The sequence below is a fragment of the Trichosurus vulpecula genome, chromosome 5 (genome assembly GCF_011100635.1).
Source record: "Trichosurus vulpecula isolate mTriVul1 chromosome 5, mTriVul1.pri, whole genome shotgun sequence".
In the NCBI taxonomy this organism is placed as follows: domain Eukaryota; kingdom Metazoa; phylum Chordata; class Mammalia; order Diprotodontia; family Phalangeridae; genus Trichosurus; species Trichosurus vulpecula.
Window position 1 is genome coordinate 117,992,741 of NC_050577.1, and position 23,752 is coordinate 118,016,492.

At 38.5% G+C, this 23,752-nt stretch overlaps 1 protein-coding gene across 3 annotated transcripts in view; it reads right to left on the minus strand.

Annotated features, from left to right (window-relative positions):
- Positions 1-8,046: 8,046 nt before the first annotated feature.
- The window catches only part of KLHDC10 (kelch domain containing 10), a 53,580-nt gene continuing 37,874 nt past the window's right edge, over positions 8,047-23,752 (minus strand). For all 3 annotated transcript variants that reach the window (XM_036759371.1, XM_036759370.1, XM_036759369.1), the window contains 8 exons: positions 23,443-23,664; positions 22,069-22,223; positions 13,738-13,886; positions 12,652-12,736; positions 11,220-11,286; positions 10,438-10,485; positions 8,966-9,105; positions 8,047-8,405 (listed from right to left, as the gene is read on the minus strand). In XM_036759371.1, the coding sequence (XP_036615266.1) occupies positions 8,196-8,405; positions 8,966-9,105; positions 10,438-10,485; positions 11,220-11,286; positions 12,652-12,736; positions 13,738-13,886; positions 22,069-22,223; positions 23,443-23,664 (1,076 nt within the window). In that variant the 3' untranslated portion in view covers positions 8,047-8,195. The remainder of the gene's footprint in view (positions 8,406-8,965; positions 9,106-10,437; positions 10,486-11,219; positions 11,287-12,651; positions 12,737-13,737; positions 13,887-22,068; positions 22,224-23,442; positions 23,665-23,752) is intronic.

Consider the following 23,752-nt stretch of genomic DNA (forward strand, 5'->3'; position numbering starts at 1 on the left):
TGTTTTAAGGAGATAAAACAGTAGAGGGGGTACAGTAATTCTCTCTAGATAGGAGGAGGAGGAGGAGATCATTTACACTGAATTCCTGGCTCTTACACACATCATAAACTCTCATGCTGTGAGCGGGGGGAAAAGGACAAGACTGCTTATCTCCTTATTACCACTACTGCTAATTCATTTGCTAGTCTTACAAGATGAGGATGCTACTTCAAAAAAAGATTGATTTCCACAGGACTCTATTATCGCAAAATTGAGCAATCTATAAAGTTGCTTATGAAGCTGCTTTTTCACTGCTGAATCTGATGGAAATGATTTCTCTATTCAGAGAGATGTAAGTAATTAATGTTAGGATAAGATAAAGGGGGTTTGCACTGACCAAGAAAACCAAATGGAGGAAAAAGGAAGATGTCCTTGGAGGCAGTGTTTAGTGTGTTCTACAGGGATGAACACAATTAAGTCTAAAACATGTGGATCTGCTTATGGAAAGCAGAACTTTGCCAAGGGTATCAAAAGCCTAGTTATTATATGGCCCTGACCAAAAAACTTTTGAGGCAGCACTATTTTGATGGTTCCAGATTACCTTGGGCAGATTAAGGGTGGGATGAGCTATGTATAAATATTAGTCTTCTTTCCAGCACCCAGAAACAACAATTCTGGTGGAGGGTGTGTCCTCTGGTGCCATGTCTTATTAGTACCTGCACTGTACGCTATCACATTTATTCCCTTTCATGATCATAGAGAACCTTAAGATTAAGGATCAGCTGGATGAGGTATAGGAGTATTAGAGGTAGACCAGGTTAAAGGTGCAGGCTAGGACAGCTGGACTAGCTCATTAAAGTTTCTAGGCCTGGACTTTTTTTCTCTTTGTGACAAGGTAGGAGGGAACCATGCTAGGAATTCATTAGCAAATATTTGGGATTAGCCTGTTAATAAAAGCTGAAAGGAGAAAGGAAGACAAATTGAAGGAAAAAAATAATTAAAGCTGCTTCTAGGTAGACAAAAGGCAATTGGAAACATTAGGACTGCTTTCCATATCAGAATAAAAGCTTGAGTATTAAGATGGGGGAGAGAGGTTCTTCAATGGGAAATCTATCAAAAGGAATAAGTAGTCAATATACTCTGACTTCCTGCCCCTTTACAGGGAAACTTCATGTTAATAATCACAGAGTTAGTAGAACACCGGCCCTGTAGTCAGGAGGACCTGAGTTCAAATTCAGCCTCAGACACCTGACACACTTACTAGCTGTGTGACCGTGGGCAAGTCACTTAACCCCAATTGCCCTGCCTTCCCCCTCCAAAAAAAAAAAATCACAGAGTTATGTCAGGCTGCATCATAACAAAGGAATCTGACTTGGATTCCTGTGAGTGTAATCTGGCCAGGGACAGACAAGGCCTTGAAGAAAATACAGCCATACCTTTGAGGGTAGTGCTTAGTTTTATATCAAGATCCCTATAAATACGAACAAAGCTGAGTTGTGTACTCTGACCATGGACTGTACAGTGAGAAGCAAATCAACCTGTACCAAGTGCTGTTCCCCAGGAAGAACTAATACTTCTCTACATCAGACCTGGATAAGAGTGGATGCTTAAGCCTCCATGTTTCTACTGAGAAAGTAGTGTCATTTACCATACAACCAGGTAACATAACTGAAACGTGGGGACCATGGGCAGCCTTCTCACAGTTCTTTTGTTTGTACTTAATTGTGATCTTAAGGTTCTTGCCCTTAGCTGACAGGCCAATAAGCTACAGAATAGAGAAGACTGAATGGCCAAGTCACTACTTCAATAGTTGCTTCTGGCTTAAAAAAAAAAAATTTCCACAGACCCTTGGTCTCTTGCTTTGCAAATCTATCTACGCCCATCATCTGGTTAAGCGCATTTTGCATTCTGGCAATGGCCTGGGGTGGTATTAAAATCAGGTTCCTGACTCCTCTAAAACTCTTAGCATCTAATTCAACTCACCTCCTCCTACATATGTGGCAACTGAGGCTGAAAGAAGGTGTGATTTCCTTCAAGGTCACACAGTTAGTGGCAGGGTCAGACCTAAAATAGATTAATAACGACAGCCAACTTTATAGGGTACTTTATATACATTATTCCATCCTGTGAGTTGCGCACTATCCAATCCCCATTTGATAAACGAGGAAACTGAGGCTTCACCATTAAGCTGTTTGTCCTGGGTCACACAGCTCATCTTAGCAGCAGAACTCACAAACAAGAATCTCTTATCTATGTCCAGTCCCCTTTCCCCTCGACCACAGTGCCTCTCTCCCAGGTCTAGTTTATGTTTCTGATCCCAATATTCTTTAAATTATGTCCACCAGTTTAGTTTTTATTTCACAAGATACCAGCTGAAATGCTAGAACTGGAATGGTCTAAACTTTACCAACTTTTGGAGGGGAGAAGTTTATTGGTAAGGTATGGAATCCTAAATTATTTGGCCCCCAACCCACCAGGCTGCTTACGTAACTTCTCTAAGGAGACTAGGCTGGCCATTAAGCAACTGGATTTTGAACAGGTTTATTGAGTAGATCTCTTTAGAAAACAAACAGCAAAACATTGACAAGGTACATGAATACACAGTGGATATGCTAGGGAAATGCCCCTATGTTCCCTACTGCACAGAGAAAGCCAGGCAGGATGGGAAAACTGTTCTAATTCTATTTCACACACACCAGACTACAAAATGCCATCTGGAGCAGTCTAACAGCTGCACCATACAGCCGCAAGGCAACAGTGTACCGCCCCAAGCATACTATACTTCTGGTGAAGCGCTAAGCCTTGGTTCATTCTTCAGAACCTGCATCACAAAGTTTCTTGGCTAGTGTCTCCTGGTATATATTTTCACAGTTATTTACCAGCACTCCCACATATTGCAGTAATGGATGTTAAAATGCTCTTTTGTGCCTTCCTTTGTATATTAAGTGGACAGCTGGACAGGATGCCAATCACTTCAAATGGCCAAGTGGTGCCAGACAGACATTGCTATGAACTCTGAATATCTCTGGGTTTACATCCTGCCCTGACTACAAAGGGTCTAAGCTCGTGACTTTAAAAAAAGAGCCATGAGTATTTTTTGGAACTACAGACCTCAAAAAACTAGTTAGTTTTATTCTAATTGTCAGACAACTGAGGGAGCCATCTTCTTATCTTAAGCATGACATTTCAGCATTGAGATTCCAATCCACAACTTGTCCAGCTCAGAGGCCCCTGCCCCTCCTGAATATCTGAGGAAGTCAGACAAGATAACCTGGCCAGGAGTTTGGCTTCTAGAGTTCATGGTCCCAGGAATTCAAACCTTTATCTCCTTACCCCAGCAAAAAATATTCAATACCAGAATTGTTAAGATGAAAAGAGGGCCTTTTGCATTAATTCAGGATGCTGATAGGGAGTAGCTTTTAATTCAATAAGCTATAGAACTCTAGCTTCTGTGAACATGGTAAAACAAGCCCATTGTGAAGAACTGTGGTTAATAATGCTCCTTGAGAAGAATTTCCTCTAACCCGTTTGCAGAACTGTGCAGCCAAATAAATAAAATGTTCAAAAGAGTAAATGGGGGCTCCAACCTTAGTGGTGACATGAGTAGTTGCAAAAATTCAAAGAAATGCCTTACCTGTTAAATAGTGTTTTCCTTTGCACCAACCTCCTTTTCCTTAGGCGCTGGGAATTCTTTGGTGGTTACAGGGGAGAAAGAACATCTACAACAGAGTAGGTATGTGTCTGAAAGACCCTCTTAAATCTCTTCCTATCTGTGCAACATGAGGATAAAGAGTTCCTGAAGTTACAGAGGTGGGCAGAAAACCAAAATGAAGACAGAGTGAATAACTCCGTTTGAAAGAGAACCAAGAAAGGGCTACAGCAGGTCACACTAGAGAGGCTGACTTAGCAATTACAAGCAGTCTGCTTATTCACAACTGTTTGTCCAATGGAACACAGACACTTCTGCTCATTCTTCCCCTACAATTAACTACTGAGCCCTAAAGTATTGATTAGAAATGGATTTAGCATTTCCTCCTGCTCCCACTCTATCCCACCCCCATTACCATTAGCCTTGCCTTCCAAATAGACACTGTTGACATTTCCTGGGCTTGAGAGAGCTCCATCCCGAGTACACAGTAACCAAGGACACTTTCCTACTTTCTTTTTTTTTCCTAGTTATATTATCAATGCAAATTATTTAATACATATTTTCAGTTTTAAGTCACTGGAAAAATTGACCTCCCAAAGAAAAAGGTTTCACTTTGGCCTTATAAAGAATGATTAAATGTTTCATTTCCAGTCTCATACAGGCTTATAATGTTTAAAGGATTTAGAAAATACTTCATTAGAAGAGTCATCTTGCTATTCACAGATAAACTACTTTGAGCATACTTTGGGAAGAATGGCATTAAGAAGTAAATTTCAGATTTCTCCAATGATAGATAAATCCTTTGTTCCTAGGAAGAGAAGACTGATTTCCAAATGAGAAATAATTTTAAAGCATTCTGTAAATATATGTCATTATTTTACTGCTAGGAGATGTGCAAATAGTAGGTGACACAAAGGAATTTTAAAGACATTCCAACTATCACATGCCACCAAAAACTAAGTCCCTAAAACCTGAAGTCAACACCCACACCACCACCACCACCCCCCAGCCCCCCAATTCTAAAATCAGACTTGAAAATTCCGGGTTTGCCAAAAATTGGCCTAAACCAAGCTGTACAGCTAAAATTCTGAGTGAATATATGTGTTAAAATTATAAAACAATGGACTGACCTCCCAAAGCCATTCATGTAAATCTGTCATATTCTTCACATATTTATACATATTGATAACCTATGCCCGAGTCTTTCTCCGATGCCTCATAGCAGCACAGAGCCTTAGGCCTATCTATACCAAGGTAAAAAGGCTTTTTGGGGAATCACAGACTGTCACTTAAAGATCAACCCGGCTAAGTTTGGAGAACCTCATCACCAAAAAAGAGGCCACTGGGTGAATTTTTATGGCCTTAGAAATCCATGAAGACAGAGAGTTTTATCTGTAGCAAAAGGAGATGGTACTCAACAATGATGAAATCACAGATCTTTTGAAGTATGAAAGAATCATATATACACACATGACCTGTCTATATGTGCGTATGTATTTATAAGCACATGTTATATGTATATAAATTTATGTATTATTGCACTTAAATTCGTAGATGGCAAATAAGAGATGGTTAAGGATGTCTGAAAGAGGCAAAGAAGCAGGCATATGCTTCCATGCAATAGGCACTAGAATCAAGGTGAAATCATTTTGCTAGTAATAGAATCAAATTCTTTCCAAACTCTTAATTCCAACAAGATCACTTAAATATATACCACACACAAGGCCGCAGTGAATGGAGCACCAGGCCTGGAGTCAGGAGGACCTGAGTTCAAATCTGGCCTCAGACACTTTGTAGCTGTGTGACCTTGGGCAATCACCCTGGTTGCCTCAGTTTCCTCATCTGTAAAATGCTGTGGAGAAGGAAACAGCAAACCTCTCCAGTGTCTTCACCAAGAAAACCCTAAGTCAGGTCATGATGAGTTAAGACAGGACTGAAAAACAACTCAACAACAAAACACAGATGGCACAGTAGAGTTTTCTGACATGGAGTCAGGAAAGATGTGCTTAATTTGTGGCTCCAATCCTTTAGTAGCTATGGGACTATTTATTAGCCAGTCACTTCAACTCAGCCTATTTCATCTTTACATAGGGATAATAATACTTAAAATCCTTTCACAGTGAAGAAAGCATTTTGTGTATCTTAAAGCATTAGATAAATGTGAGTTATCATTCAGGAAGAATTGTGTGTGTTTAACTATGCAGCATTTGGAGATCTAGTTACACACATTCTTTCACTACTGTCAATTAGAACAGGGTGGAGGGGATCCTTTTTACAAGGAAGCCAGGTATACTGACTGCTGTGGTCAACAAGCCTCCTATGAGGCAAAGCCAGAGTGAGTGCTGCTCTTCTTCTGTTTCTGGTACTTCCCAAGGGTCTGCTAACAGAAGGCTTACAGAGGAGAACAAGTCCAAATGGAACCAGAGCCCTCTGTCCAGCTTTCAGAGCAGCTGTCAGTTACTGCTACAGAATCAAAAGGCTGGAAGCTAAAGGATTCTTTGGCCTTAATAGAAATGCCTTCCCACCCACCCCACCTGACACCTGATACTCCTGCCAAATACTCTTAGCTGGGGCTGGCAGCCTGCCACAGAGCTGTTTCCTCTGAACTAAAAATGGGCTTATCTAGACTAGCCATGACAGGGAAATAGTTCTCTTAATGAAGCAACTAGAACAATAAACTATAAAAGGCAAACTATTAATACTAAAGGACAGAAAAGGGCACGACTTACCATATGGTTGCCTCTTTTCTTGGGTACCCCATATCAAAAGAGGAGCAAACCAAAATTTCCCAAGACCGAACAGTTATCCCAAGCTATTACAGAATAAAAAAACCTGTAAGTCTTCATGCCACACAGATGGGATGTTATGAAAAGGCTTGGAAGATGGGTCGAACGGTAGACAGTTCTATACTCCACACAGCTCTACCCTCCTTTTCCTAGATACTGGATGCTTTTAATTCAGAGACTATTTTAAAACATATACATCCTCAAGCAGTTCTTAAAGTGAAGGAAAGATAAAATTATCATTAAGAGTTAGCTGAAAAAAAAGGCACTTAAATGGAAAAACATGTTCCAAATCTACACTAGACCCAGTTGGAACACCCAGGTCTGCATTTCCTGTATTTCTTAAGCACCTTTACTATGTGTGTCCACTTGTCTGCCTATGATCTATCTAATTATTATCTAAACGACTAGAGAAAAAGCAAATTAGAAATTCAAGTCACTTTCCCAAATTTAAAAAGAACAAGACTGAAAACTCCACATAAAAATGAAAATGACATTCAATTGCATTCTTCCCCCATGATGGTTTTTAAATGACACTTGGTTTCCCAGAATGGATAACATACTGATTTTGGCTTTTTCTAGCAACTAGGATCATATGACTCAGAGTACAATGCACGGAAGAACAGGAAGAAAAGCAGTTATTTAAAGGAACAACCAAGCGCCAGTTGGCTTTCTAAAGGGAAAATCCCAATGCCTGAGAAAATAAGAGGCTTGTGGTCCAGAGCCTAAAAAGCAGCAGGTTACTTACTAAGAGCAAATGGCACCAATTCTGAGGACTGAAAGATGCTTTAAATGAAAGAAGGCCAAAGCTCATGTTTCAGATTAGAGACCAAGTCTGAAGTTTCCAAAAAGGAAATAGCTTCAGGTCACCCTTGTACACTTTGAACTACGTGACCCCAGAACCTCATGACCTACTTAGTCGCCCATATTACACGACTTTTAAGCAGTTTGTTTAGACTTACATTTCACCATGAGGTGAAAGAGAGGAGACACTTAGAAGAAAAAACACTGAGAAGGAATGCCAGTGTTTTTAAGTCATTCTGGTTTTGTTTGGCCCATAGTCCCTTTTTATCAGGAATGTTCTTGGTGTTCTGGTCTTCAAGAACAATGATATAGAGCATACCCATAATGTACATACAAATTTTAGATAAGCCAGCATTTCCCTACCCCAAAGGGATAAACAGATTAACAAACTAGTTGTGTTACCCTTCCATCCAAAGCCAAAGTATGCATTTGGGCTGTCCATAGAGTAAGATGTCAAAGATTGCTGCAGTTAGGAAGATCTACTCAATTAAATACCTCTTTAGAAATAATATATTAAAATATGTGGCATTAAGGAAAACCAGCAAGGCTCTCAACAGGCACCCTTCCCATGTTTCCTGAACTATTGGGATTTGACGGTGGTGTTTTAAAGTACAAGAGCACTAGCCAAAAGCTGCTGACTATATGTTCACAACTTTCCTGAAAAAGTAGTCTATATTTTTATCTTGATTCATGATATCTTAAAGAGATTTTCAGAAAGCTAACTCCATCTCCCCCTCATTTTCCCATAAAGAAAGAGTGATTTTAGGGAAAGGGGGGAGGGAGAGGCAGCATAAGAGGATATTCACACATTTCCATAAACTTAAAAACAAATTTACAGAAAGGCATCTGATGTATTTTCTGAGTAAGGCCTTGATCAGGGTACTCAATCCTCTTGGTAGCACACTCCACACTGCCCATAAATAGAGAAAGAAGTCTCTTTAAATTAATATTTCCATGATGAATGAACAGTCCAGAAACCCTCATTTCAACCGCTCAATGAGTCCCTGTGTGAGTCCAAGGTGCAGAAGTTGTGTTCGGGAGAGATTTGCTAAGTGAGGGAAGGCCCCAAGCAGTTTCTCCCATGACAGTTCCAGAAGGCTGGGTACCACCAGCCACATCTTAAATAATGACCCAGTCCGTTTATTTTCATGGATGTTCACCACTCCTCCATGAATGTACATGCAACCAGCCTGTAAACAAATAGGGCAAACAGAAAAGTACAAATTAAATGAGGAAGAAAGCCTATTGAAGATCTAGTGAAGACTCTTTCTTGGAAAAGATTTTTATGAAGCAAGTGGAACCAAAATGAGATTATCTACCAAGTAAGATATGAACAAATACAGGTATCAAAAAAGGTGTGGCTGATGCCCATTAATAAAGAAAGCTATGGGTATTTAGAGTATATCTCTTACAAGGCTGACATTCAGGAGGATTATAGACTTGGAGCAAGAAGAGACCTTACAAACCATCATCTAGTCCAATTCCTCATTTTTCAGAGGCAGGATGTGAACCCAGTAATGGATCACTGGGTAAAACACAGTGTGGTGTTTTGTATGTATGGGTCTTATATTAAGGGTTTTGTCTCTCTCCTAAACTCAGGATATTAGCAAACCTTGGAGGCAAGCTTCAAAGCACAGTCTTATATATAAAAGTGCTTAAACTGCTTATATTAGAACTTCTTTGCCAAATATCTACAAACAGAAATTACTTTACCATCCACTCCCACGCACATAATAAAATAAAAACTCACTGGCGTAACAGCTGCACAGTGGAAATAAACTGGCTCAGGCATAACAGCTGGAAGCTTTACCCACTGGAAAGTTTGCAGATTCAATTTCCAGACATCTCCCAAAATCACTTCTCCATTATAACCACCACAAACAAATACATCTATAAAGGACAGAAATAAGGAGCAGATTATGTGAGTCAATCTTTATGGTAGATTACAAGACTTGCTAAGGTAGGTTTTATTTTCATGCCACCTGAAGACACCAGTTGTGTGGTACGAGGCTCCACGATGAAGGAAGGGAGTTGATGGAATAACTGGTAATAGGAAAGCAAAATGGGGAAGACTAGGTATTATGCGGTCTTTTAAAAATATCCTAATATCCCTACAGATTCTCTAATCTACACTATAAGTGAGTAGGAGCATTCTCACAGGGGAAAGCATAACTGCTTCCTTACTTGGCTTTTGGTCACAAAGAGACGATACCTGGCTTTCCTGCAGCCAGAGAGAAAAGGGTCGGACAAGGATCAGAGAGAAGCCTCAACTCACTTGGGATACTCAGTATCACTACGTTCTAACTTTTCTAAGTGTGTTGAGACAATAAACTAACCAGTTCCCGTGATCAAGGGTAGGAACAAAAGCCTATCAAAATGAAAAGGTGTTTTAGTTAAAAACTTGTAACTAAATTAAAAATGTATTAAGGATATGTAGACATTCGAGTTCTGTACAACAATTTAGGAATTTGAGCTAGAACCTGAAGGCGTAATCACCTTTGCAGCATCTCTGTAAGATAAAGAACAGAAAATTTCTGAATCCCAAGAAGAACCTATCTAAGGTTCACCATTAATGAAGTCAAAATAGTTCACTCAGTTATAATTTGATAATAATGATGATGATATAATTTAGGTCACCCTTAAGAAAGTTGTTTGGTTTGTTTTTTTTTTATAATCTACTTTTTTAGTCTGAGTTCAAGAAAAACTTTAATATAATGGTTTGACTTCAGTCCTAATTAGGACAGAAATAAGACGTTAAGAGTTTGTCCATCTTCCTGTTTTGAGGTGTTTTGTTTTTCTTTTTAAACTACCATTGTTTCAAACTGAACTTTATAAATCTTACCCCAAAAGCAGAAGCAACTTATGAAGGGCTCTCCAACACCAAAAACAGTTCCTCGGTGGATAGTGCTCTTCTCAGTTCTGCTTTTCTATGACTAACAGGCTATCACATTGTTAATCACTTTAAAGGGGATTGTGGGGCAAATGAAATAGAATCTTCCAAGGAAAGGTTATTTATAAAACTTAGATAAAGAACTTAGAAAAATAATACCTCCTACTTCCTGAGTGACACAGTATCTTTTGAAGCTACCAGTTCTATCTGGTACCAGAGAACAGACTCCTTCACTCCTGCACACTACTGTTGTCTGTTGTACTCTCCTATTTTCAATTAGTCACTCACTCATTGAGCAGAGCCAGAAGCTGTATTAAGTTTAATGTCCTTACCATTTTTTATTTGTACACAACTGTGACATCTTCTGGCTGCAGGGAAACCTGCCAAACAAACACATACAAGAGCTGTATTATTCACACAAAGCATAATGCTAATATGACATAGCAAAGGACATACTATAAATTGCTCAGACACGCAAATTAATCCCTTTATTACATTAGGAAAAGTAGAATAACCTTGGTTTTATGAGAATGAGAAGAGATCGTAAAGAATACACAATAACCAGCACAACTCTGGTGTGATAAAGAGGTAGGGAGGGAACAGAGCAGATATTCCTATCCTTTGGGGGCTCCCAAGGTTCTTTACCCATAGAGGATCAGTTCTGGGCTGAAAGAAAATGTGGTAATCAAATACTGCAATGCCCTCATTTTAGAGATGAAGAAATGAAGGCCTAGATAAGTGAATGACTTGCCCACAGTTACAAAGGTGGCAAGAAGCAATGTTGGGATTTAAACCCAAGTTCTCCAACTCCAAATCTAATTGTCTATCCACTAGGAGGTTTTTAAATATAAATTTTCTCAACTCTGCTCCTCCATTTTGGTCATGAAATTCAACAATTCTTGTTAAAAGCATATCTCTATACGGTGGATGATGATGGAAACAATTTCCATCTGACTCTAGACTGTAACTACTGTCAAACATCAATCCAAATTAAAATATCAAGCATCTCTACTTCAGGACCACAAATATCAATTAAATCATTTCCCCCCTCAAAAGCATTCAAAAGAGGAAATTACATTAACTCAAGGATGGAGAATCAGCATTTATGATTTACCTATTTTTTCATGGGGTCTTGTTGCAATTTCCTCCCATGTGTTTGTTTCAAGGTTGTAAGCGTGGATCTTGGGAAAAGGAAACACACAAGGGATAAAACACACTTAGCGGAAACAATGAAAATCACTTGTGACTCTGGATGTTCAACAAGGCATATTTTAATGCCTGCCTGCATAAACCCTATGTATTCTGCTGAAAAGCTTTCCTGGGCCTTGCGTCTCTCTAATCTGTCCTCACTCTTTAACAAAGACAGTCATTAAACTGAATAGTTTAAAACACAATTCATCTGCAAGATGTATAATAACACAATACTCAATAGGATTGATATAATTTTCCAAATTTTCTCTGGATTAGAAGGCAGACTCTAATAGACTCCAAATCTTAAGAACCCTCTGTGGAAGAAGGATAACAAATATATCAACAAAAGATAAGGACTTGTACACAAAAACCCATTTGGACTCAGTTCTCTAAAAACTGCATACCCCTAGTAATTCCTAACATCATAATCTACTGGATTGTGCCTTCCTGATTTCATCCTCCAAGGAAAATAGATTGAGCCAAACCATACCATGACTGAATTCCTTCCTATATAATCCTCCATTAGAAAACTATTTTTTTCCTCTTATAACAATGGAAAAAATACTTCAGTTGTGTGATATCAGGACACTGATCATCTCCACTCAGCAATGAGGTCACTGAAAAGTAGTTTCAAATAGCCCCTAAGGAATCAGTTTACAAACCCCAATGTAGAAGTTTAATTTTCATTTACTCCTAACAACAAACAATCTGAGATACAGATGAAAGAAAAAAAAATAAAGGAACAAATAAAAGGCAAAAATAAAGTGTTATAATATTCAGATCACATCATATTTCTATGCATGGTTAAATACTAAAAGATCATGGTTAAGCTCTTAAAAAATATCAAAGTTTGTGTTACTATATGGCTATCTTTCAGGTAGCATTCACAAAGGCCTTTAGAAACATGAATTTGCAGTTATACATAGTAGTGGGGCATGTAAATTTTTTCTACAGAAGCTATTACTACTCCAAATGACTTGCATCCTAGAGAACCCAGAAGGTACCAAAACTGATTTTATACCACGGATCCTAGGAAGAATACAAGAACATGGAAATCCTAGTTCAAACTCCAACTCTGCTAAAAACTTACTGGAAGCTGCTTTCAATGACTAAATCTTCACTTCAAGTCACTTTCCTCATCTTTTCTAAGGAAAATATATTTCATAAAGCATATTCAGAAGCATAGTAGAAGACGACTGTCTGATGTAATACTATTAAAGGGTACTCTGCAAAAAAAAAATGGATGTTCAACACATGTTAGTGACTGACCCTCTAAAAACCACAGTAACTGAAGCTACATCTTTTGGTCTGAAATATTCTTCTTTATATCCTTCTGTTTAAAAAAGCCTTTTTACCTTATTTAAGGGATAAGCTGTCCAGGAAGTCCCACCTCCCAAGATGTATATCCTCTGCCCATCATGTGCAATTTCATGTCTATACCTAAAAATATCAAACATATAATTGGAAGAAAAGTATTTTTGTCCAAATTTAATAAACACACTTAGATTATAGATCATCCATCAGGTCAAATTACTTATTTAGAAAGTGAGAAATCTACTGCAAAAACAGAAACAAAAAAAAACCCCAAAACCTGTTTCTGATACAAAGGAAACATATGAAAGAACTTTAATACTTAATCCAAAAAGAAGATCAAGTTGTTTCCTAGGGAACCAGTTTCCCTCCCTTCCCCAAGGGATATGATACCGGTAAGACATCATTTCATAACTGCTTTCTCAATATGACAAAATAGTTCTGTAGCAATAAAAATAAGATATAACAAAGAGAAAGATCCTTAGTCTTCCCCTGTGCCATTTTGATTAAGTAAGGCACTTTAGGAGAAACTAGGAGAAGGAAAAGTTTGTTATTCAATTGAAAAAATCCATTCCAGCTTACCTGAGCTTAATCTTAAAAACAAGCAATTACTATAAGATAGTGTATCAGGAAGGAAGAAGGAAAAAAACAAGCACTAGTATCTAAAAAGTAGAATAATGTGGTGACTACTATTACAAAGCACTTAAACTCTTGTGTCTCCCCCAGTACTCAGCAGCATATATTGTATAAACTAAGTGCTTAGTAAATATCTGAAGAATGGAGAAATGAAAAATATTTGAGGGAATTAAGGATAACTGTCCTAACCACATTCCACTTATTTGGTTACTATTACTACTACTAACTTTTTCTTCAAGATTTCAGGTTTTTTTCTAGCATAGAAATTCCCAAGTATATTGAAAATTTAAATATCAAAGACAGATGAAACAAAAGAGATTCTCCCATTAAGGGAAATGTACCATTCCCACATCAGAAGACTACTACTGTCTAAACTAAGATCTACTAACCAGTTTACTATTCCAAATTCAGCTAAATTTTCTTCAAGCTACGCACTGACATTTTAAACAAGTAAAATCTTAGCAGCAAATGCCAAGCGTATCTTAGAACTTTACCTCTCTTCTGGCAGATCACAAGACAGGTTGTTTGGTTTTAGCTGTATCCATTCCCGGGTATTCAGGTCTAACCGATGTAGGTCTGTACTGTAAACATAGCCAGTTGTTCCTCCAAAGACATAAAGGAAGCCATTTATAATAGCCATTGCCTAAAAAAACAAATCAAAAAAGAACAAAATCAATATATTAATATCACTGACTCAAGTCATCTGAGTTACAGTATGGTTGTGCTACAAATAGACACTGGTTGAGAAGCTATGGTGATAAACTGTCTAGAGGACATGATGATTGCTGATGATGACTGAGGGGGGTAGGTAATTAGGTACTGTAACTAAGCCAAAGGGCAGAAGTGGTATAAAAATAAAAAGGAAAAACCAAGTCAGCTACTAGGGAGAAACAAGAAGGAATGGGTCTGGTAAAGAAAGAACAGGGTATGTTAATGACAAATGCTCACCAATGTCTAGTCCAAGACTAAATCAGACATCAACCTAACACAGGAATTCTTAACTTTTTTTGTGTGAAGCCTATGGACTCTTTCTCAGAATGTCTTTAAATGGGTAAAATAAAATACATAGGATTACCAAGGAAACCAATTACACTGAAATATACTTGGATTACCAAGGAAACCAATTATACTGAAATATACTTATCAAAATTTTTAAAAGGTTCACAGATCTGAGGTTAAGAATTTTTCACTAAAATTTAAGGGTCAAACCAGAATAAGGAAAGACTAGAATTGAGGTCAAAACAAAAGGTAGTCTGAACACCTGTGGTATTGGCATAAGATTACAAAATGCATTAGGACCATCGTCAACAAGGTTAATTACTTGAACAAAGATGGCTCTAACTGCTTTCTCTTAAGTCCAATTCACTAGACTGGCTAGAATTTAAAAAGGTTTGGGAATCTGTCAGGCCCTGACACTATCTCCCCACTTAGAAATATCTCTAAGTGGAAGGAGGCTTAGGCTCAGAGGGTCAATGTTGGGGGAAAAAATCTGCCAAGAACAGTGGAATGTGAACAGAATGAAACATTTGGTTCTTTAGGAACATGACTTTCACAATCCAAAAAATAATTGATAAGGCCTCCCCTTAGACAAATTCCAGGGGTATAGGTTATAGGGTTAATAGAAAGTTAGGGGTGTCACACAAGGCAGAGTAAAAATAGGTGCATTTTAAACAGGGAAGGAAGCTGTAAGGGAGGTGGGGGGGGGGGGCTAGACCATGGGATTTAAAAAACTTGACTAACAAGGAATAACCCAATAAAACATGCCCCAGCATTCACAAAGGACACATTGATTAAAGGTAGGACACTGACAGCTAAATGTGGTCCTCAATACAAAGGTGATATCATCAGGTTCAGTGTTTGTCTGCTTGGTCCTTGCAGGTAGAACTGGACTGCTGCTGCTGAATATGGCAGGGTTAGTTAACATCCAGATGAAACCCGTAATTATCACAAAGATGATATATGACTATGACTATAGGAAAATCTGACTGTGGAGAAGAAAGATGTTCAACAATTCTGGTGGCAGGTGATACAGTAACATAAGTACTCTATTTGGTTTGGCTTTATTTTTGCTTTTTTAAACTCAGAGTATAAAGCAAAGGGTTCCCAAAGTATGACACAAACTAGGCCATCTGGTCTGAGATAACCAAGCTTAAAAAACCTATTAAGTAAGACATTCTGCAGGAAGATCTTGGCCATTTTGGTTGTGATAAAAATTCCTTGACAAAGACATGATATGGGCTACTAAGGCCACAAACATGGTTAGCAATTACTAGCACTCGACTAGCAATTACAGGAGTCTGGTTTGTATATTCAGCCCATCCTTGGACTGTTGTGACTGTGGTACCCTACATCAGAGGTATCAAACACACACAGTGGCTGGCTGAAACCAGATTAAAATGTAATTGGTGAATATTTAACAAAATAAACAAATACAAAAGACCACAGATAATGTTAATATGTGGTTTTCTATGTAAGTCTGTAGCCTTCAGGGGTCCTTATGTAATGCCTAGTGGCCCCGATTTCTATTTGAGTTTGATTGTGTATCATCTTAGCTTCTCCACCACCAAAAATGAAAAGTGATGGTGTGGTGTTTTGGATAAAGCAACAACAAATAATTAAAGTAAAAAGAAGAATGCCATGAGAGGCACAGAATCACTAAGATACACTAAGAGTGCTACAGTCTAACATAAAATATACTTGGAAGGACTCATATTTTGTTCAGAAAACTGTTTTCCATTTATTCCTTCTCACTGTAAGACCATAAACTAAGCTGTAGATGTCTTGGAGGTCCAGATTCATGTATATGATAGCCATCAAAAGTTCAAGTATGTCAGGCACCAATGAGAGGAAGTACTAGTCAAAGACAGTAATGTTCTCAACAATAATTACACAGGCTTCTTCACTTGCTTTTTTGAAAAAGTTTGAGATCACAGTTAAAGAGGCTAAAGAGTAGATGAAACCTTGTCACAAGTGGGTTTTCAAAAATGTCCATGTGCCTGTGCTGTGGGCTCTGTCAGAGAGTACATTCACCTTACCAGAATCTGTGCCTCCAAATATAATATGGTGGTGCAGTCATATTATATTGGAGAAGGGAAGGAGGATGTTAAGGAGAGGATCTCTGCCATCAAGAGGGAAAAAAAAGTGGGAGGAGGCATTCCAAAACAACCAATATTTTGACTACCAGCTGACAGTAAAGGAAGGCTAAGGTCATTTCATGGGACTACCAGTATACAATGCAGTCATATTGGCTCAAACCATGCCTATTTATGATGACAACAAAGAAGCAAGAAGGAGCAGCTAGGCGGCACAGTGAGTAGAGCACTGGTCCTGGAGTCAGGAGGACTTGAGTTCAAATCTAGCCTCAGACACTTGACACATTTACTAGCTGTGAGACCTTGGGCAAGTCACTTAACTCCAATTGCCCTGCCTTCCCCCCTCAAAAAAAAAAAACCACAAAACAAAAAAACAAAGAAGCAAGATGAGGTAGGGTAGTATCTTAAATCTATTCATCAATGAGTGACAGAAAGAGAAAGAAACAGCTAGAAACTGGAAGAGATAAGCAGCCAGAAACTGAATTTACAAATAAAACTGCTTAAGAGCATCTATTATTTGCATTAGGGTGTTTGGCAAGAAACTGCTAAATTATATTGGCAAACCAATCTGGAAAAGCAAGCAGGAAAAGCAAGGAAAACCCACTAATGATAAAGCCTTGCTCAGGAGCTGCCAGAGACAGAGGCCCTGGGATGGGGAAAAGATCTGAAAAAAAGAGTAGGTTTGCTATAGCAATTAACTGTAAGAATTAGGCCCACCAAACTAGTGACAGGACTAAATCGGCCTTTTTTTATCCCAAAAGCACAATGAATCTGGAAAGGTATGAGATTTTGGTTGTTTCTCCCACAGAAATGACTGATGAAAGGGACAGGGTCAAGGGAGAAAACTGAACAAAGGAGGACAGGATAGGAGGGAGCAAAGTATAGTCAGTCTTTCACAACATGAGTATTGTGGAAGGGTTTTACATAATGATACATGTGTGGCCTATGTTGAATTGCTAGCCTTCTTAGGGAGGGAGAGTGGGTGGGGAGGGAAGAGGGGAGAGAATTTGGAACTCAAAGTTTTAAAAGCAGATGTTAAAAAAAAAAAGGTGTTTTTGCATGAAACTGGGAAACAGATATACAGGCAATGGGGCACAGAAATCTATCTTGCCCTAAAAGAAAGTAAGGGAAAAGGGGATGGGGGGTAGTGGGGTGACAAAAGAGAGGGCTGACTGGGGAACAGGGCAATCAGAATATATGCCATCTTGGAGTGAGGGGGAGGGTAGAAATGGGGAGAAAATTTGTAATTCAAAATCTTGTGGAAATCAACGCTGGAAACTAAAAATATTAAATAAATAAAAACAAAGGAAAAAAATAAAATAAAATAGAAAGCTAAGAAATGACTATGATGAAAAGACAAAAGATATCAATAAAACAATTTTAAAATGAGTAGTAAGAACAACAGAGAACTAAAGCTTCTAGTTCCAACAGGTGTATAGGACAAGGAGAATTTTTCAGTGAGCTGCAAAGGGTACACTATGTTTTTGCCAATGCCTACTGAGACAGATCTGCATAAGATACAGGTAATCTTCACACTATAAAGATGAAAGGGAAAGGGGAATGACTCCCTCCTCTCTCCCTTATCAGGGAGAAATGTTCCTTGAAAAAATGGAAATACATGAAAGACAAAATAGAGGAAAAAAGGATTTTGAAAACATAGATACATCTTGCGTCAGAAAGTAAGAAGGTAGAAGGATCAATCAATCTTCACAGGTAAAACAATGGTTCTTCTCACAGTAGAGATGGGCTCTCTGAGAAAGAAATGTATTTTTCCATGCTCCAAGGAATGATGATAAAGAATTCAAGGCACCACTAGGAGAGAGACCAATCACTACAAGTCAAAGAAAAGAAGAAACAAAAGTAATGATGGCTGGTGAAATTTGACTAAATCGATACTGAAGCACCCTCACATTAACCAAGAAAAAAATAGTGACCTATCCTGTTTTTCTAGCCCACACGTCCAAAATATGACAGAGAGCTTCTTGAGACTTGATAAACTCAGCAGCCATTTCGAATAGAGGGAAAAAATGATACTGCCAAAGGGAACCCAGAAAGCATTGCTAGAGATGGTAAAGTTCTGGGCAAGAAACTGAAGAGGGGAATGGGTGGTGTTTTTATCTCTGCTGCCAAATGAAAGTAGAAAGGCAGATTTGTGAGTGAAACAACTGGTTAAGAAGATGACATGAGAATAGAAATGGTACTTCTAATTTAAGATATCATTCACGGGGTCACAGATTTAGAGCTGGAAAGTATTTTGAAAGTTATAAAGTAAAACTCCCTCATTTTACAAATGAGGAACCAGAGACCCAAGAGGTTACATGAGTTGTCCAAGGTTAGACAGGAAGTAAGTAGTAGGGTCAATATTCAAACTCTGGATCCTCTGACTCCAAATGCAATGTTTATTCCATGGCGCCACACTGCCTCAAGCTCTTTCTTGGCCAGAAATAGAATGGCTCTAAAGCTATTAAAAATAAATTTGCCTATAGAGTCACAAATCTGATCCAAAGAACTTTAAAGTAAAAACAGGACCAGGGAATGGGAGAAACAGCTCATATATATACATTAAACTAGAGAATACTAGGAATGACACAGGAAGAATATCAACCTATAAAGAAACACTGACCTCATGCATTTAAACATTTATTTACACAAGAATGAGAACTTAACAAGGTAAAGCATAAATGTGTAAGATCAAGGTTCAGCTGAATTCTAGGATGGGGCCTGTCCACTGGGCTATCCATCAGGGAAATAATGGCCATTCCAGGGGACCAACCCGTTTCCCCAATCTAAGCCAGCTATGCACTCAGAATAGTGGTTATCTACCCAAAGCACAGACACAGATGGGACCTCATTCATTTTGATAAGGGTGAAGAAGTTGCATAGGCTCATGGTCAGGCCAGGATGTGAATGACATGGAATGTCTTAAGGGGAAGGTAGCCCAGTGGACAGGCCTCATGCTAGAATTCAGTTGAACCTTGACCTGGTGTCACTAGTATATTAACTCAGGTAGTGTCAAACTCTGACCAGTTTATCCTTCACAGGATCACTCAGCTCTATGGAAGCCAAGTCAGCTTGATTCTATTCCAGGTCCTGAGAAAGAAAACAGAATGAACCAACATATTCCAATACGGAGTCATGGGCCCCTCTCCTGTGAGAACTCCCAAAGGCTCTCTTAAGTTTCAGCACAAACTCTTCATGCAAAGGGCTGTTTTTCTTAACATACACGTTTGGAGCCACCCACTTACTAAGGCAATTTGTGGAACAGTCTGAAGGAAAACCAACAGGCAAGAACATTAGTAAGAATAAGAGCTGGACAAGAAACCTGGTCAGTTCATACCAATATAGGAATCTGTCTTGCTTGACCATGTGAATCTTGTTACAGGCATTTTGTGAGGTTTTTTTTTACCCCTCCAGTAAGGGTGGGGGGGGGGAGGAAAGGGAGAGAATGATAGATTTTTTTGTTCATTAAAAAAAATTTAAAGAAAGAAACCTAGTCAAATGTCCAAGAGTCCCCTTGAATTTCTCTGGTAGGCTAAGAGGGCACCCAGGGCAGAGGTTAGATTTGGCAAGTGATGGGGCTCTGAATATCACAAGAGTCCTGGTTCTCTTCCGTAAAGAGTCGATACCCAAGGAACTGCAATCTCCTTTACCACTGGCTAGATCTACACCCCTTTTGGGGTGTCCCCCTCTTAAAATGACCATAGGAAGGCTATAACCAATGATGTTATGACTCACAGTACAGTAACTGGCTGGCTGAAGTAAGATGTTGGCTCTAAGAAACTGTGGATACCATTTTCAAAGCTAACCTACAGATGGAGGTAGTACTATAATCAATAATTTGGCCATCAATGAGAAGGATATGGAATAGATAAGTAACTAAGTGGCCCAGTCCACCACCACAAGGAAAGCTGAGTAAATTACCAAGGAAAATACCAAGAGAACTCCAAGAAGTAGAGTAGGTAATGGAGAGGCAGGGCAGGTTAGCGAGCAATGCTCACCAATGTCCAGTCCGAGGCCAAATCATGGGGCCAAGCCAGAATCAGGAAGAGCCAGGTCTGGGATCAGAGCACAAGCTGAAGTTAAAAGACCTGTGGGGTCAACAGAGCAGGACTAATGGTCAATGCCAATTATTTCCCAACAAGGAGGAGTACAATGCCATTTCCTTTTGAAACAGTCACTGGAAGCACTAGCTGGGATTTTAAAGGAACCCTAACCTAATGAACTAAGTAATCCCTAATAAGGCCTATGTCAAGAGCTATATCCTAAGGCCAGTTTTTAGATGATTCTCCTCCTACCTAAGCCTCCTAGAATATAAATCCTTAGCAGCTTAAAGATTATGGAGGTGAATACCTATTATTCTTAGAGAATAAAACTCTGCCCAATCTAAAAGCAGGTCCCATATATAGAAGACAGATGAGGAGAAGCTAGAAGATTGCTAGCCACAAAATTCTAATATCATAGACATGAGTATTTGTACTAAATAACATCCTTTCTCTAAACAGTTTGAAGAAAAATGCTTTAAAGATGGTAGAGAAGTTATGAAAATAAGAATCATCAATAATTTTTGGCAACTGCTTAGCTTCTTCCCACGTTCCCCATGGGTTCGTCTTTAAAACAGATTTTGCTATCAGACAGTAACTGTTCAGAGAATAAATACCCTATGACAGGATTAAAGAGTCACTCAGCACACTGTAGAAGTCTCTTCAAATCTACTATCATAGCTAGGTTATTTCAAGCTCATTATTTTCAAGCAATCTTTGGACTGTGGCTTTGAAGAGGCTATGCTAGACTGCCCTCTATCACCGAATGGGGGCACTTAAAGGGTTTGAAGAGCTGAAACTTGAATCAGTCACTCTAAAAGCTTATGTTAAAGAGTATAATTGCTGCTCTTCAAAGTTAAAACATCCCGATATCAAGCATTGAAAGCGTTTTTTCCTTGGTAGTTCAGTGCCCATTGGGGGTACCTCAGAAAGTTCCACTTCTTCAAATGCAGTATCTAACAGTAATATTGTTTTAAGAATAACTGTGAGCGAATAAGTCATTTTGACTATTACAAATACCCAAATTAACTACAAAGGACCTATGAAGGAAGATTCTATCTGCATGCAGAGAAAGAACTGATAAATAGAAGTATAGAATGATTTTACATATATAGATATTTGCGTCTAATGGTAATCATCTCTGGGGCAGGGGAGAGGGAGACAAAAAAGGAAAAAAAAATTACATGATGACTGTATTATATATTTAACAGGAATAGCTAGTTGGGCATAATAGATTTGCAGATTCATGTGCAATCATCTTTTTTCATTCTACTATGTTATGGAAATGCTTGTTTTATTTCATAAATTAAAAATAATTGTTTTTTAAATTCCACCTTTTCCAGGATAGTAGAGGGCTACAGCAGTATATCAAGGATAGCTCAGTCTAAACATATAACCACCAGAAGAGTTTCCAAAAAAATTTAAATACTCCTTCCACGGAACTGGGCTGTGATCCTTTATTTAATTAAGAACCAAAGAGAAAAGAAAAGCGGATGGGGGAATAGAAGTAGAGAAAATATGACTGGGTTTAAGTTTGTTTTTTTCCATGAGAAATAAAGAAATGAAATACCTGACATTCTGAATTAATTTTCCATTAGCCATCCATTAACCTAATTTTAGTGATAGAATATTTGTTCAATACCATACTCACAGCCACAAAAATGTGAACTAATTAACAAACATAAATTAGTACCTGCCCATAAATCCTATTGGGTTTCTTCCCTCTACAGCTGAGCAAGGCCCACCGTTTGTATTTCACATTGCAGACATGGACGTCATTGCCATTACTCTCACCAAAGGGAATGCCAGTCCCTCCAAACACCAACAGGTTGTTTCCATGCAACACAACTAGAAAGGGACAAAAACAAAATTCTGTTCATGTTCTGTGTAGTATATGTACATGCATGCACAAAATTACTTAAAAGATTTTTTAAAAGTCTATGCTTTAATAATCTCACAAAGTAGTTCAAATCAGTAGCTATATGGCACAAAGATTTGCTCCATTGCCTTAACTAAGCCCATATAACATGAAAGCTAGAGTGAACATATGACAGAAATCCAGAATAATTTTTGATGGTAATACAAGTGAACAACAATACTGTACTTTAGTATAATGACTGTAATTTTAAAAAATGTAAATAGCTTCCAGGGCAGAAAACAGTGGAGCTTTTACCTACCTCTGGGCAAAGACACGATAAAGCCCATAAGCACTTTATAGGAAAAAGGATCAACATGTTTTTCTGGCTCCTCATAATGATCTTTTGCATTTAAAATTTTAGCTACTGCTTCATCCTCCTCTGTAGGAAGATGGTGGCCTGGGTCACTCAATGTGCCAAAATAATAATAACTTTGACTAATCATTCCTCCTTCAGTTTATCTTCTCCCTCATGATTCAGTATCATCTATCCTTTTATTTTAATGGATAAACAACAAATGCTCTTGAATGTTCAACCTATTAACTGGCCATTTAGGGATTTAGACTGATATAGTAGAAAGAAGCAGAGGCTTTGGAGTCAGAAAATCTGACTCTGGCACCTAACAGCTGTACAAACCTTGGTTATAAGCCTATCTTCTCATTTATAAAATGTACTATCTGACTCACAGAGTTCCATGAGGATCACATGAGATCATTCTATCTTTGTAACCATGAAGCACTAAGTTTAAGTTGTCACTGATTCCTTCTTTTTAATCCTGCCATAACTGATGTGTTATGTAATGGATCAAGCGCAGGCCTTGAAGCCAGGAAGATCTGGGCTCAAATCTCACTTTCAACACATACTGGCAGTGATTGGGACAAGTCACTTTAACCTCCTAGTTTTTTAGGCAACTCTATAACGATATGAGTTGCAGAAGAGGTGCTGACCTGTATTTGTAGAGGGAATCCCTTTACCCAAGAAGTTTCTGGCATCAATGAAATCACAGGTCCCTATCCTAATATTCTAAATAAATTCATTAACATTGACATAAATACACAGACTATCTGATATTAGTTAGTCTGCTCTCTCAGACAACTCTACATAGTCAGAAATTCAGGAATGGAAAACTACCACTGAACTCTTAAACTCACGTGACATAGATGCCAGCTCTCTGGGCATGTAACCCTCTGTGCCCATTTGATGCCATACTCCTGTAGCAAAGTGGTACCTCCAAAGCTCCCTGAAGAGAGGATAATCTTCATTGTCTGGCCCTCCTGACTCATCGTAATCCGGGTTATAGCCTCCAAATACATACAGATTGGTATTATCTGCCACACATCGATGTCCACTTCGTGCCGGTGGAGCTCTGTGACCTAGGAGAGTAGAAGACATTGCAATCTGCTGGCCCACCGATATAAAATTAATGCTGTAAAGAAATCAAGACCAGCTTTCTCATCTTGG